The sequence below is a fragment of the Diabrotica virgifera genome, chromosome 1 (genome assembly GCF_917563875.1).
Source record: "Diabrotica virgifera virgifera chromosome 1, PGI_DIABVI_V3a".
Taxonomy (NCBI): domain Eukaryota; kingdom Metazoa; phylum Arthropoda; class Insecta; order Coleoptera; family Chrysomelidae; genus Diabrotica; species Diabrotica virgifera.
The window spans coordinates 210,909,813-210,926,802 of record NC_065443.1 but is presented as its reverse complement, the minus strand read 5'-3'; the positions used below and the strand labels follow the sequence as shown (position 1 = coordinate 210,926,802).

Below are 16,990 nucleotides of genomic sequence, written 5' to 3'. Positions count from 1 at the left end.
TGTAATGCGGAGTGATTCACCGCAATAAGCGAATCAGAGAGCTCTAAGTAAGAGCGGCAAACATTCCACCCGGAATGAAAAGCCCTGATGATGATGATATCCAATTAGGAGAATAGTATACAATCATCACCATTGTAACGTTACAAACGTCACATCTTTGATATTTTATTTTTAAATAATTATTGTAGTTTATTTTCTTTAATATTTCATTAATAATTATCTTCTATTCGTTTTAACTTGCTTTTTCGTTAAAAACTTGTTTGGCGCCCTCTTTTATTATTCTCTTTTATTATCCTCTTATATAATCCTCTTTTATTATCTTCTATTTAATATATCTCTTTTCATCTAAAATCTAAATCATCATACTGAACGTACCCTGTATATTCTTACTCTGTAAGTATCTGTTTTTCAATACGGAACATACCCGCCACTGCCTACGTCGCACTCTCATGAAAGTGACACTTCATCCCTACTCGCTGACACAAAATCAAAATGGAAGGAAAAAATAAATCTATTTAAAGAGATGGGCCCATAAAGCCCTATCTATTTCCAGACTTTCATTCTCTTGGGGTGAGTTGTGTATTCTAATTATTTTTTCTTGTAATTACTTTTCTACGTCTAACGGCTTTTTCTAAAATTTTTTATATCTAACCTAACCTCCAATGTTAAAAGCATGGTTTCTGATATTATTTTAGTTTGAAATATATCTTTTTAATTTACATATATGCACGTTTCGTAATCAAATTTTAACTAGTAGTATCAATCTTAATTCCATTTAATATACCCTTGCCATCTACTACTCTTTGAATACTATTTGGCAAAGGTACATTTTGGTTTTTCTTCTTGACGTTTGATATGTGTCTTTATCTTATAGTTTTTGGGAATCAGATCACCTTTCTCCCCCCAGGAGTCTCCAGCATAAGCCTATCGCCGGCGATGATACCAAGGCTGACAACAATGGGACCATGAAATCTAGGCTGCAACGACTACCACCTTCACCTGCTAGGAACTTGGGCCGAATATCTGCCCGTGTCTACAAGAAGTCCACACCAGTACCATTCGACATCAAGAAGTTACCATCAGATACCAAAGCCATAAGTATAATCTACAAATTGTTAGTTTTTGGCAAGAATTTGAATATGTTTGTTAATGCATTTACTAAGTCATATTTTTATTATATCTTTATCGAACAATAAACGTGATTAGTTAAAAATACTGTTTTGTTTGCTTCCTTTTTGAATTTTCATAGTTCATTTCTAAGATTAGGACAAGACGAACACACACCTTGAGAGACTGAGCTAAGCTAAGGGTGTACCGATGGCTATCTTGGATGATTGAGGTAATATTTTCGAATATTATTTCAATTAGCTGGGGTAGTCCATCGCCTTTTTCGTTTCACCATCATCATCAACAGCTATTCCATCCATCGTCGGATGTAATCCTCCCTTAGGTGTGTCCATTCATTCAGTTCGTTGTTTTTTGCATCCATTCGTGGCCAGCCATTCGCTTGATGTCAGCAGTCCATCTAGTTTGCTACTCGTCTTAGTTGTTCTTGGTCGCCATTCAAGAATTCGCTGCGTCCAACGGTAATGTTCCATTCTTCGTATGTGTCCTGCCATGTTCCATTTTAACATGGCAGTCTTAGTATACAATACTTTGACAATTTTGGCAAATCTCAGTTTGGGTTCGGTACAAGGAAAGCATTATTTAGTATCCAACTTCATATACAGAGATATCGAGATGTAAATGTTGATATATATGCCTGATGTGGTGATGTGTCGATTACGAGAAAGCATTTGACACTGTGGAATATGAGAAGTTAATAATTACAATTTTAATTATATAAGTCTGGATGAATGTGACATTTGGATAATTTCCAGTTTGTACGGGAATCAGATAGCTGATATTATAATAATTAAAAGTAAGACATCTGAAGTAATTCCTACTATGGGGGAAGTTGGACAAGATTGTAGGGTCTCTCTGGGGTCAAGATTTTCGGAGAAGCTGTAGAGGATAGAACAGGAAGGGACATCAAAGTTTCATACACAACTAGTGAGCTAGTTTCAACTACAAAATATAATGTTTCACTGATGATGATCTGATAAGATCGAAAACGTTCTGGAAATTTTATAATCCATTTGGATGATTTTTTAAAGTTTTTAATAAAAGAATATACCATTGTACTAGTTTTTTATGACTGGTATACAGCCGACTACTAGGAATTTCCCTTTTATTTTGTAACATTATATTACTTTCTTACCATTAGGATGCATCGGTTCTAAGCATTGAGGGCAGGATATACATATTCGCGACTCTGTGATTTCAACGCGAAGATACTGCTGGAAGCATGGTATACACGCTCTATGGCCGCAAGCCTCCAATTCGCAAAACTCTTCTGGCGTTAACTCTGCGAAGCAGAGAGGACATTCCAAGGATGAGGGCAGAGCTTCACCACTCTAAAAATAAAAGAAAACATTAATATTGATGGTCTAACAGGGACTACAGACAGACAATAATTTCAAGGTGACGCATACACTATTTTGGCCAATATTGTATGACGACTGACAATAAATTACTGTCTTGTAAAAATTGTTCATTTATGTACCATGTACCAAAAAATTCTTCTACATTATTTTAACAAATCCTACAGCTATGTTTCTTTCTTATAAGCATTATGCTTTCTTATAGCTTATAGCAAGAAATAGTATGTATATATTTATATTGACAGATAAAAACACAAATGCTTCACAAATAAAAAGTTTATTTATTAAATTAAATTTTAAAATCAACTATTCTGATAATAATGAGGAAATCAATCCAAGTTACGGCAAAGTTAATTCCAATCAAATGGACAACAATATAAATATGTTAATTTATTATATTTAATGGGAATTGACAGGGCCGGATTTACCACTAGGCCGACAAGGCACTGACCTAGAGCGCCAAATTTGTAAGAGCGCGGAACGGGCGGATTTTGTTCGCGGGGTAGAGCAGCAATTGAATAAAGAAAAACTTCCTAAACTAACAAAATTGTTTTCTAAAGAAAAAGAGAGAGCAAATGAGAAGAACGAGGCCGGCCTGAGTGTTTTATCAACTTAACTAGTGGTTGAAAATGAAGATAGAGCAGAAGCAGTAAGTGAAGAGGACAAAAACGAGCAATCTACGAAAACGAAAACGCTGTATTTATATGATGATACATGTTGGTGATAATGTCGGTTCTGATAACAATGACTATTCTTTGGCGGCATTTAAATTTGAATGTGACCCTGCAAACTGGAGTATATCTGAAGAGTTACGTGATTATGTGGCTCAAAACGATGCATCACAAAACCGGCAACCAACTTACACATCATCAGTTAAATAAGGAAACTGAATACTGGAGGACTGTTCTTAAGCGTGTTGTTGCCGCTGTAAAATTTCTACCCACAAAAGGATTAGCTTCTTGAGGTAGCCATGAACATTTAGGACTGTGTGATCAATGCAACTTTTTAGGTTTAATACAATTTTTATTTTTTATCCGAGTTTGACGCTTCCTTGCAGAGCATTTGAAAGTATATGGCGATGGACTCTCTGTGTATTATTTTAAGTTATATGATCACTATTAACTACTATTATTAAAACCTTAGAAAACATTAATTACGGTAATTTTTAAACGCTTTTATTTAGTTCAATAGATTGCGTCAAATCTTTGGATGTTAATTTGACTACCTTTTCTTCCATGCAAATGAATGAAAATTTGCAGACATATGCACTCGCGGGAACAATACACGAATGGACAACAAAAAATTTTTGTTTATGTTTATTAATTGTTTAAATAAAAAAAAACGATTTTAATGGAAAAAGGCCTAAATTCACTTGTTTTTTACAATGCAGAAACTTGAAACTTTTACGGATTGTAGCTAATGAGATCACCTATACATAATTTCAATTTTTACGTTAATTGTTTACGTTATGCGTTATAAATAAACAATAAAGTTTTAAATTTTGAACACTCATACAGTAGGAAAAATAAAAGAATACCCATGAACGAACATATAAAACACGCTGTATTTTCCTGTCGCCGTGTCACACAAAAAATTGTCCAGCGCAAGTACATGTAAGAATTATTATTACATGTACTTGCGTTGGACAATTTTCTTTGTGACACGGTGACAGGAAAATACAGCGTGTTTTATATGTTCGTTCATGGGTATTCTTTCACTTTTCCCACTGTATATTTGTTACAGTACGATGCAAATGAAAGGAATAAATTCGTTTTTTCGTAAAAAGGCGACTTTAAGGAAAAATCCCGAAAGAGGTCGATTTTTATTTTTAAATTACGATATTTTGGCATATATGTCATACTAGTGACGTCATCCATCTGGGCGCGATGACGTAATCGATGATTTTTTTAAATGACAATAGGGGATATGCGATAGCTCATTTGAAAGGTCATTTCAATTCTTTATTCAGTAATATAAAAATTTATATAATTAGTTGTACAGGGTGTCCAAAAATAATTTTTTAATTAAATTATTTGACAAAAAAGAAAAATGTATGTATTATTAAACACTTTTCTCTAGTTCAATCGTTTGTGTCAAATATTTAGACGTTAATTTGACTGCCTTTTCTTCAATGAAAATGAATGAAAATTTGCAGACATATGCATTCGCAGGAACAATACACGAATAGTCAATAAAAAAAAATTTATATTTAAATAAAAAATTGTTTAAATAAAAAACACGATTTTAATGGAAAATGCTTAAATTCCCTTGTTTTTTACAATGAAGAAACTTGAAAGTTTTAGAGATTGTAGCTAGTTATATGAACTATACATAATTTCGCTTTTTACGTTAATTGTTTACATTATGTTTCATAAATAAACAATATAGATTAAATTTTTTTGCCGATTGCGACTAATTTTCATGTTTGTTAATCATGTTATGTTTTATACATATATTTTAATAAACATGATATATTTTAATGTTTGAAAACTGTTAAGGCCGCGTCTCACCAACAAATAATTTGATCAAACAGTTTGAGCAAACTCGGGAAGTACGTCAAAGTGACGTCACAATTGCAGTTTTTTTGAAATTCTAAAAATCTGTGCTCTCACTATCAGTCTAGTTTGATCAAATTTTTTGTATTGAGTTGTCTAACTTGTTTGTACTTTATTTAAAATTAAAATTTTTCATTATTATCCACAATGAACACTCAGGATGTGACGTCACTAACTGTCACTTTCGGCTTGCTCAAACCAGTTTGATCAAATTATTTGATGGTGGGACGCGGCCTTTAGACTAAAAAGTAAAAAATAAAAAAATATAAAAAAAATTTTTTAGGAAATGCTTTTATTTAGTTACGAGTGACTAAAATTAAAAATATTATAAAAAAATCAACTAAAATGCAAAAAATAAAAGAAATTCAAACACATTCGTTAAAGAAAAGCGTGGGGCGCATCTTCATCGAATAAACGGTTTTCGCTCCACGCTTTTCTTTGACGAATGTGTTTGAATTGTTTTTATGTATTTATTATTTTCAATCCTTAGCAAACTTCTCTTTTATATCCATAGAATATTGTTAATAGTGCTAAAGAATACTAGGGTATGGGTATAAGTTTTTGTTAAAACGATCAGCAGCAAAAGCCAAAACTTGGTTGGTTATGAGAGGGTTGGGGGGCGGGGATCAAGGTGTGGGGCGCCAGAAATATTAATGCCTAGTCGGGTTTAACATGTAAATCCGGCCCTGGGAATTGACCACAATTTATATAAATACACAGTTAAAAATACATTTATTTTGACGTTTCAATTTTCGTCCCACAAATCGTTCCCGGAATACAAATTAAATATTTACCAAGTGGAAAATGGGGAGGTCAAAATAAACGTATTTTCATTTAAAATTGTGGTTAATTCCCATTAGAGATAATAAATAATATTCAAATGCCACAAAAAATAGCTTCCGTAAAAAATATATAAAAAATATAAAAACTACGAACAATTTAAAAACTGATAATTAAACTGTATACAGTGATGAGCGCGCTAATAACCGGCAAAATAGCGCAAAAGATGGAAAACATATTAAATTGTGAGATAAAAAGAAATAAAACTAGTAGAGATGTTAACTTTAGCGATAGTAACATATAAACTGACATTATATTGATTGTTTCCCACCTTTAGACGTAGCAGACGAGTATTTCAACTAAAACTGTCACTGTGACAGTGGCATTTCTCAAACTTGTCCGATACGTCTAAAGGTGGGAAACAATCAATATAATGTTACTTTATAAGTTACTATCGCTAAATTTAACACCTCTAGTAGGTTCATCTCTTTTTATTTCACAACTCAATATGTTTTCCATCTTTTGCGTTATTTTGCCGGTTATTAGTGTGCTCATCACTGTATACTTGTGCAAACCTCCAAAGACACTAAAACTTAAATTAAAATTTCATAAAAAAATGTTAAAAATTAAAATATTTTATTGAATTTTGATTGGACATTAGACAAATGAAAACGATTCCGATAAATAACAATTTACTGACTCTGGCTGGGTCAATAGAGAGATTTTGCACCTCTTATTTTGCAATTCCGTTATGGTTATCGTTATACTACGTCTGCGCAGTAGCGAATATATGATCCGTTATCGTTATTAAACATAAGGGATTCCGTAATTTACGGAGGTTTAAAATAGTGCTTATCGTTATCGTTATAGTAATGGTTAAATTGCTTTGTTGCCAGAATGTAAAAAATCAGTAAAATTACATTTACATAGATTCTAATTTTGATGACCTATAAATTAAAATATCAAAAACTGTTCAAGTATATGCTTAAAATTACAATAACGTTGTGAAGTGAGGTTATGTTTAAATAACGATAACGATGACACGAAAAACCTACTTGACAGGCTGCAAAAACTCTCGCTTTTTAACGTTGCCGTAATCGTTATGCTTAATAAAGTTAACCATAGCGGAGCCAAAATCAGCGGTTATTTTAAGAGGTGCAAAATCTCTCTGTGTTTACCTTACTCTTTCTTTAGAACAAAAACTGCAATATACCGGACAGAGCGTAATAAAAGTTAAAACGGATTTCATAAAGTTGTTCTGAAGCTATTTTCTTGTGGGAATTTTATAATAAATTACTTTTAATGGGAAATAAGCCACAATTTTACCAAAAAAATGCTACAAAACAAAAATGTTGTTGCTAAGTAAAAAAAAAATTCTTCTAATAATTTATTTAATATGACTCATTCGTTAGAATAAGTGAACATCAGTCTTATATTAAAAATAGAGAATTTGATAGATCTCAAATATGTCAACATGCATGGGATCATGAACATAAGAGTTCAGTGGAGAGATTCAAGTATAGTTCTGAAAGAATCAGATAGTAAAAAGAGAAAAATCAAAGAAGCAGCTCTAATTATGCTAAATGAAACCAATTGTGTCGCAAATTCCTCGGTAGAATTCAGTAAGATGTGGTTACCCATACTGAAAGAGGAAGTCAATAGAAAGAAAATACCACGATTAGTAAGTCAATAACATATGTTAGTACAAATTTTATATTTTAGTATTACTTATTGTATATCTATGTATTATTAATATTATTTATAATTTACATAAACATATTAATGTCAGAATTTGGTATTAGTTTTATTAAAAGTAAATTAAATGTAAGACCAACTACTTACGATGTCGGGATAGTATCTCCAGGTTTTTTCCTGGTTTTCCTTCGTGATTTACTATTGAATCTCTAACGCGAGAATTTTACTGTCATCGTTACATTTGGTTGTCTTTTTAAAGACAGATCACATGCTACGGTTTTTTTGTGACGGATATTCTTGAGTTGGGATTGGTTTCATGTAATCGAATGAACTATCTTTTAGTAAAGTCGTCCCAGGAACGCAACTCATAAATATTGGCAATATCATTTTGAAGTCTTCTACTTTAAAATGTATAATATACGTCTGAATTGCCAATATAAATGAGTCAGATTAAATAAATTATTAGAAATTTTTTCTTACTTAGCAACAACATTTTTGTTTATTTTAGTAGTATTTTGTCTTCAAAATTTTGTCTTTTGTCTTTGTTAAGCAATAGGTAAGTAAGTAAGTATGGTATAACGCGCATCGCTGTTTGTTGTTACAAGGGTTTCTATTTTTTGTTGTTGCCACCAAGAACCAAGATATGTGGGTAAAATGCCTTTAGTTGATGTAACATTTTAAAATGTAAATGTTAATCAAAAATGAATAACCATTTTCAATTTCGTTGCAAAACGAAAACACAGCCGAACCATATTCTAGCCCAATCAGAGAGTGCTGCAAGCACCCCTACCGGTTTCGAAACTTATTAGTCTCTCATCAGGAGGCATATATGCTGCTCTCCCCGATCCAACCAAAACAAACCCCAGCGTGCAGTCCCGGATTGCAACGAACGAAATGGCATAGATGCCCTAGCGGCACCTGCTAGCAAAAAGACTAAGTTTTCACTCTAATGGCATATAAAACAACAATGCTATTCTACATCCCACCAGAATGAAAACAATGGGAACCTTCTCTGGTTACACCTCCGAGGCTTCTACAATTTGCAAGCCATACGGATGCTGAGACTAAGGAAGATGAGGGAATTCTACAATTTACAATTCACGTCCCATCTGCTTAGCGCGGTAAAGTTCCAACGAGAATGGTTCCCTTCATACTCCACACAGAGTAAATGTAAATCAAAAATGAATAACCATTTTCAATTTCGTTGCAAAACGAAATCACAGCCGAACCATATTCTAGTCCAATCAGAGAGTACTGCAAGCACCCCTACCGGTTTCGAAACTTATTAGTCTCTCATCAGGAGGCACATATGCTGCTCTCGCAACGAAATTGAAAATGGTTATTCATTTTTGATTTACATTTACTCTTATTGGAGTATGAAGGGAACCATTCTCATTGGAACTTTACCGCGCTGAGCAGATGGGATGTGAATTGTAAATTGTAGAATTCCCTCATCTTCCTTAGTCTCAGCATCCGTATGGCTTGCAAATTGTAGAAGCCTCGCAGGTGTAACCAGAGAAGGTTCCCATTGTTTTCATTCTGGTGGAATGTAGAATAGCATTGTTGTTTTATATGCCATTAGAGTGAAAACTTAGTCTTTTTGTAAATGTTAATGTTTACATTATATTATAAAAATAGATTTGATGTTTAAAATATTCCTGTATTTAACTACCTACTAGATATCAATTGAAGGGTTTTTACCCACATATCTTGATGGCTTAAACATGTAACGTGACCTGTAATAAGTACTGATCATGGAATCATTATTCCGAAACTGTGATATAGCCCTTTTTAGAGATTTTTTTATAAATATGCCTTTCATAAAGGAATTTAACTATTTTTTGTGATGTATGGTGTACAGGAATTTTATTTCCTCGTGGATTTAAAAAAAGTTCCCTATTGTAAACCTATAACTTTATTTTTGTTCAATACTTATAAATGGTGGACTTCAAAGACGCAAAAATCGGACTATAACCCCAAAAAAATAAATTATTGGCATTTTTTATATTCATTTGATTATTTGCTTATATAGGGTGATTGATTAGTAGGTTAAAGCTCAATAGCTCCGCTATAGTAATAGATAGCAACAAAAGTTAATAACAAAAATTTTAGCCACCTTTGAGCTTCACATTACAAAATTAGTTAGCATGTTACAGGGTGTTCGATAACCAGTGGCAGACCAAACTTATGTTTTTTTAAATGGAACACCCTATATTTTATTTTAAATTCGAAATCCTGTTAACTTCTCCATCACAAAAATATAAAGGTTTGTAATGTTATGCAGGGTATTTACAAAGTTATAACCAATTTTGTATGAAAATCGTAACAAGTTCAACTCCCTGTATAAATAAAAATAAGCACAACAGCAATGGTTTATTAATGCCATATTTTTTTATTTATTGTCAAAATTTTTAAGAATTATTGATATTGCTAATTTTCTTTATATCAAATACAGGGCGAGTCAAAACGCAAGTACATTATTTTCTCAGTAATGTTAAATGGAACACCCTGTATTTTATATCATTATTGAAAATTAACATTAACGTACTTTAATTTTTATATAACATTCCCTATGCCCAAATTTATTAGTTTTCAAGATATTTTCATTTTTCAGAGCAAATTATTTTAGGTGTTTAAATTAATCTAAATATTAAGTAAGCCACGACTGAATTGACAATTGAAGATTACCGATTATCAATCCGGTAATCAATGTAACACTGTAGCAAATAAAGAAAAAAAATAATTTATTAGTAATACATTTTACAAACAAAAACACAATCACTACATGCAACATTTTTGAAACAATTAAAAACTATCTTTTTACCTAAATGCAACAAATAAACAAAGAAAATTAGTAATAATTTTTTAAAAAAACACACAAACACAAAATACAATATTTTGTGAAGACAATTAAACACTACTTTTGTATGTAAATGTAACAATGTAACAAATAAAGAACGAAACATAATTTATCAGTAATACATTTTGCAAAAAAACATGTTTGAAAAAATTAGAAGCTACTTTTAATAAAATATTTTTAATATTTAATTACATAAGGTGTTCAAAATTATCTCCTAACACATTTATGTACGCCTAAAAACGATCATTTAATGAGCTACTTACTCTACGGAGCATTTGTAAATTAACACATCGAAATACACTTTGTATTTTATTTTTCATCTTATCCCTTGTTGTTGGAGGTATTTTATAAACTTCATTATTAACGTAACCCCAAAAAAATCAGTCCAGTTTATTAAATTCTGGTGATTTGAGTGGCCACGCTACTGGTCCATTGAAAAATGAAAATATCTCGAAAACTAATAAATTTAGACATAGGGAATGTTATCTAAAAATTAAAGTACGGTAATGGTACTTTTCAATAGTGATATAAAATACAGGGTGTTCCATTTAAAATTACTGAGAAAATAATGTACTTTGCGTTTTGACTCACCCTGTATTTGATATAAATAAAATTAGCAATATCGACCATTCTTGAAAATTTTGACAATACGTTAAAAATATGGCATTAATAAACCATTGTTGTTTTGCTTATTTTTATTTATACAGGGAGTTGAACTTGTTACGATTTTCATATAAAATTGGTTATCACTTTGTAAATACCGTGTATAACATAACAAACCTTTATATTTTTGTGATGGAGAAGTTAACAGGATTTCGAATATAAAATAAAATATAGGGTGTTCCATTTAAAAAAACATAAGTTTGGTCTGCCACTGTGTTATCGAACAACCTGTAACATTCTAACTAATTTTGTAATGTGAAGCTCAAAGGTGGCTAAAATTTTTGTTATTAACTTTTATTGCTATCTATTACTATAGCGGAGCTATTGAGCTTTACCATACTAATCAATCACCCTGTATTATTCATTAAAGCCATATACTTCGTCTTTTTATGTAATCTAAACACAGTTGATCACGCTATATCCGCTATTAATTAGGTGTCATCTGGCTACCATCGGTGTTATCAATATGCCCCTTAGAATATAATACAGGAATTTTGCCAAATATTAAATTACTAAAAGGTATTGATCAACTGACTAATTTTTAAGCCATATAATACAGGTATCGTTTCACAATACGAAATAACATTGTAAAAAATTTTGTTCCGTTTCTGAATTCAAATCTAAAATCTAAATTTTTCTTACAATTTGATATTTTATCTATATAGACAAAAATAAAGTAATATCTTCGAAAAGGTCTTTTGATAGTTTTCACTGGCCATTCTTCTAGTGCAGGGTATGTTGCAGATTGTTATGGAAAACGTTATAGGTGGCATTAATTCTTTGCATCTCCTACCATCTCCTCTACCACCCCGCGTCTGTAAGAACTATATAGATGCAAAGAAAGCCTTGAAGACGAAAAATATACAACAGAAGACATGAGAGATAACCAAAAAAGAATACCAACATGTATGGTATGATGAATATTTGCACATCATAAAAATATGAAACAGAAAAAAACACCTGGCCCAGATGAAATTCCCAACTAGCTGATTAAAAATGGTGGGGAATAGTATATTACATACCTAGCGGGAAAGTACTCTATTTCAGCCGAGCGGCAAGGTAGTTTACCAAGGTGCGATGCACCGAGGTAAACTACAGACGCGAGGCTAGAATGAATTCCCGCGAGGTTTGTATACTATTTTACTCACAATCGGTTAGTAGTTTATGGATTTCTAATACTCACAATCTACCAATAATAATTTCGTTTCAAATATCTGTATCCATTTTCATTATGTGATAAGATGAATTATTCTAAGTAACCTGTGAGATCGTTGCTAGGTAACAAAACAAGTTTGTTGAATTTGACATTTAGGCGATACACGACGCCATTAATTGTACATATAATCCATGCCCCGCTAACTCTAATAAAAAACATGTAATCGTATTTATTTTCCTTCCGTTTAGTCAGAGGCGCTGATGTCGGCATTGTGATTGGTGGAACATGACTTTTGACAAATCCTGCGCTATCTGTGAATCTGTGTTCGTGTTCGTTCGTTCGTTGTCGTTTCGTTCACTTATTTTATATGGTCGGTTATGTGATGTCTTTGGTGTTTGTGTTTAGTTTGTGTCACCATAAAAAGCTGATATTCAGTCGTGTTTTTTGATATTTTTGTTATTTCATAATCGAGTACCTTTTTAAAGGTAAGTTTTTCTGATTGTAGGTACTGTTTATCCAACAGTTTTAAAATACACATTTTATTTCGCGTTTTGTTGTTGGGTCTAATGGCCGATCAGCTGTTGTGTGCAGCCGATAAATTCAACAAGTAAACATATATTTAATCGAAATTAAATACTCATATTTCTATGTAAAATGTCACATTATTGTATAAATAAATTATTAAGAAACAAAAGTTGTTTGTGTTTTACCTTTATTGTCCACTTAAATAATAGTACATTGTTTACCGGGTAGGAAAAGCTTAACATTCCTGGACGACTGTGAAGATTGCTAAGTCGAGGCGCAAGCCGAGACTTAGCAACACAGAGTCCAGGAATGTGGCTTTTCCTACGAGGTAAACATACTATTTTTCCGCAAATCGTTTAAAATTCGACAGATATTGATTGATTTAAAAAAAACGCGATAATTTTATTCCCAAATAAATGGTGCTTTGAAATTCCTAATAAAATTACTTGGGTTACTATGGAAACGTATTGAGGTTGAATTGTCAAACTTGACGCTTATAAATTTAACACTAACAACTGTACGGAAATATCATTTCCTTACAGTAAGGAAATGACATTTCCTTACAGTAAGGAAGTCCTGACTTTTTCTTCAAGAAATTTTGACAGGAATGTCAAAATTTCCTGGCGATTTGCGGAAAAATAATATTAAATATTGGAAGTACCGTATGGAGGCTATGGTGTACCTAGCGTGAAGGCTAGATAACGCTACCCTTCCTATCCAATCAACAGCAAGAACGTTTAAAATTTCACACCTATCATGTCGAAGCTACAGACCAATTATGTGGAGGCCAGATTTGTAGTATCCTTCCAATTTTCCAGGTGCTGAAATACGTGACATATTTTTTGAAGGGTAAGATCGCATTCTACCAAATCACACAACACTTTTTTCTATGATATAATCAAATTGTGTTTATTTTACAAAAATGTCTGATAGTGAATTTGAATGTACGCCACCAGAACTGCGGGTAGCTACAGAGAGAGCTACTGAAGGAATAATTCCTGAAAAAAGCAGGTAGAGGTATGAAAACACCTATGAACTATACAGTAAATGGTGCGTGGCTAAAGGTATGCAGGTAGAAAAGTAACAGATGCTAGCTGGGAAAGTAAAGTAAGTAATAAGTTGCTTCCTGATTACTTCAAAGGTTAGAAATCCATAAATTACTAACCGATTGTGAGTAAAAATTATTACTAACAAACATCAAAAAATAACAGTTAGAATATGGAAAGACGAAAAAATGCCGGAGCACTGGAAAGAAGGCAGAATTATACCAATAACCAGTAACAACTTCAGAGGAATATTTGTACAGAGTACAACACAAAACTCTAACAGACTTCATCAGACAAAAAATCACTCAATTTACAGAGAAGAAAATTGGGAACTTCCAGCACAAACAATTGAGAAACGTCAAGAATGCAACATTAATCTCCACACCTTCTTCGTAGACTTCAGACAAGCCTTATAGACTGTACTGGAAGAAATAATTTCATTAATGAAATGAAAAATCAAGATATACCAGCAAAACTAATCAGATTAATAAAAATGACTATAGATGGATCCTGAGCTAAATTAACAACAGAAGAAGGTAGCAAAAACGCAACTGAGCAACTAAAGAAACAGAAGTACAACAAGGCAATTAATTCCCTGTCAACCACACTATTCAACATAGCAGTAGAAGAAACCGCCAACGCAAAAAGGATTAAAGGGTCTATAGAACAGAAGAGGTAGAGTAGAGTAGGTAAAAATAAGAGAAGTGAAGAAATAATGGGGCAAAAATACAAAAATGAAAATATACAGAGTAGCAATCAGACCAGTGATAACATACGCAGCTGAGACAATGTACCTCAGAGATAAATACGAAGAAAGATTAAGAACAAAAAATATAAGTAGGTTGAATGCTCGAGAGATTAAGAATATTCGACAGGAAATTCCTCAGAAGAGTAAGTTATGGACTCGGTAATAAAGTGTAGAGACTAGGATGACTGGGACACATTGAGAGAAGGAAAACCGATACTGATTAACAAGGTTACCAGATGGAAGACGGAAACTGAAAGAAGGAACGAGGGGAAGACCTAGAGGTCAGATGAGGAGAAATGGAAGGACCAAGTCAAGAGAGATATTCAAATTCTAAAACTGAGAAACTGGAGGGACCTATGCACAAATCGAAATGAGTGGAAGAAAATTGTAACGAAAGCCAAGTCATATAATAAACTTTGAAAATACACAAGAAGAATGCGGAATGATTCATAAGCGAATCAATGATATCTAAGTAAGATCGGCAAACACCAGACATGAAAGGCCTCGATGATATTATATTATGTTATATTCAGTATGGTGCAAGTGAAAGGAATAACTTCAAAAAACAGGTCGATTTTTATTTTTAAATTATGATTTTTTGGCATGTGTATGATACTAATGACGTCATCCATCTGGACGTGATGACGTAATCGATGCTTTTTTAAATGAGGATAGGGGTAGTATGATACCTCATTTGAAAGGTTATTTAATTCTCTATTTAGTAATATAAATATTAAAATAATTTTGTTCCTGGAGGGTGACCAAAAAAATGTATTTTTGAAATTCCATACATTAATTATTATCACAAAAATAAGAATTTATGAAATTTATTTAATTCAAAATACGTTTTGCTGCTGTCAGAAAACAGAAATATTGGTTTCACAAAATAAACATTATTGCTTTTTGCTTAAATTCACTGTTCAACTGCCACCCACCTGCCTCTTGGAAGTAAAATGTATTTTGAATTAAATAAATAACATACATTCTTCTTTGTGTCAATAAATTTAATTCATTTTTTTTTGACACCCTGTATAAATAATTATTATGTTAATGTTTATATTACTGAATAGATAATTAAATAACCTTTCAAATGAGCTAGCGCACGACAATATTCTCATTAAAATAATCATCGATTGCGTCATCACGCTCAAATGGATGTGGGGTATAATATGATGCCAAGCTTTCATAATTGAAGAGATAAGTGGATAAAGGTCATATGTCACATTTTTTGAGAAAATTGTTTTATTAGGTTTTTGTTCTTCTAATGTGCTGTTTAACCTTGTAAAATTACCCATTTTTAGCTAAATAAAAATAACAAGAAGGTATTAAAGCAATATGTCACACTACGATTTTCGAATTGTAGTGGATAAAGGTATTATGTCCAAAATTGCGTTTGGACATAATACCTTTATCCACGTGAAATGTGTAAATATGGAGAATTTTTTACTATTTACTATTTGGATAAAGGTAATATGTCCACAAAATTGAAATATTTGGCTTAAGGTAAATAGGGTATCAGTGAAGCCAGGTGGCCTAACTCAGGCTGCTTCTCAACAGCAGAAGCTACAATATATTATTCAGGTAGCGATGACAACCTACATAGACACGGAGTGGCAATAATTGTTAATAAAATATCTAATAGAGCAGTGAAAGGGTTTGTCCCCATCTCAGAAAGAGTAATGTTACTACAATTAGAGACATCTCACACCACGTTGAACCTGATACAAGTATATGCTCCTACGACGAATGCCAATGAAGAAGAACTAGAATTATTTTACCAGCATATCGAAGAAGCACTGAAAAAAACAAAAAGCAGAGAAATCACGATAGTCCTAGGTGATTTCAATGCAAAAATTGGAAAGGGGCAAAGCGGAAAATGTGTAGAAAAATATGGTCTGGGAAATCGCAATGAGAGAGGTGATCGTCTACTACAATTTTGCCAAGAGCAGAACTTCATTATCACAAACACAGTTTTCAAACTACCCAACAGACGACTGTATACATGGCGATCGCCCGCAGATTCATCGGAGAAAGTAGTTAGGAACCAGATAGACTACATTATGATAAACGAAAGATACCGTAATGCTGTTAAAGCCGTAAAAGCATATCCCGGAGCAGACGTGGCCTCAGACCACAACCCACTTATCGCCAAAATTACACTCGCACTTAAAAATATTAAAAGAAATCAGAGAACAGCTACAATAGACATAAGCAAGCTTAAAGAACCCAACGTAAAAGAATGTCTTCAACACGAACTGCATAAGAACTGTAGAGATCTGAACATAGACACCAATGACATTGACGAGCACTGGGAGCAACTAAAACATTGCATACTAGAACCTTGTAAAGATATACTAAAGACTTCCACAAGGAGAAAAGAGGAATGGATGAATGACGAGATACTGAATATGATGGAACAACGGAGACAATATAAGAACAAAAATGACAATAAATACAGAGAGATTAACCACGAGATAAG

General features: G+C 32.6%; 1 protein-coding gene across 4 annotated transcripts in view; it reads right to left on the bottom strand.

Annotated features, from left to right (window-relative positions):
• Positions 1–16,990, bottom strand: part of LOC114346117 (E3 ubiquitin-protein ligase RNF19A-like) — a 500,767-nt gene that overhangs the window by 137,792 nt on the left and 345,985 nt on the right. For all 4 annotated transcript variants that reach the window (XM_028296926.2, XM_028296914.2, XM_028296920.2 and 1 more), the window contains one exon: positions 2,261–2,456. In XM_028296926.2, coding sequence (XP_028152727.1) covers positions 2,261–2,456 — 196 coding nt within the window. The remainder of the gene's footprint in view (positions 1–2,260; positions 2,457–16,990) is intronic.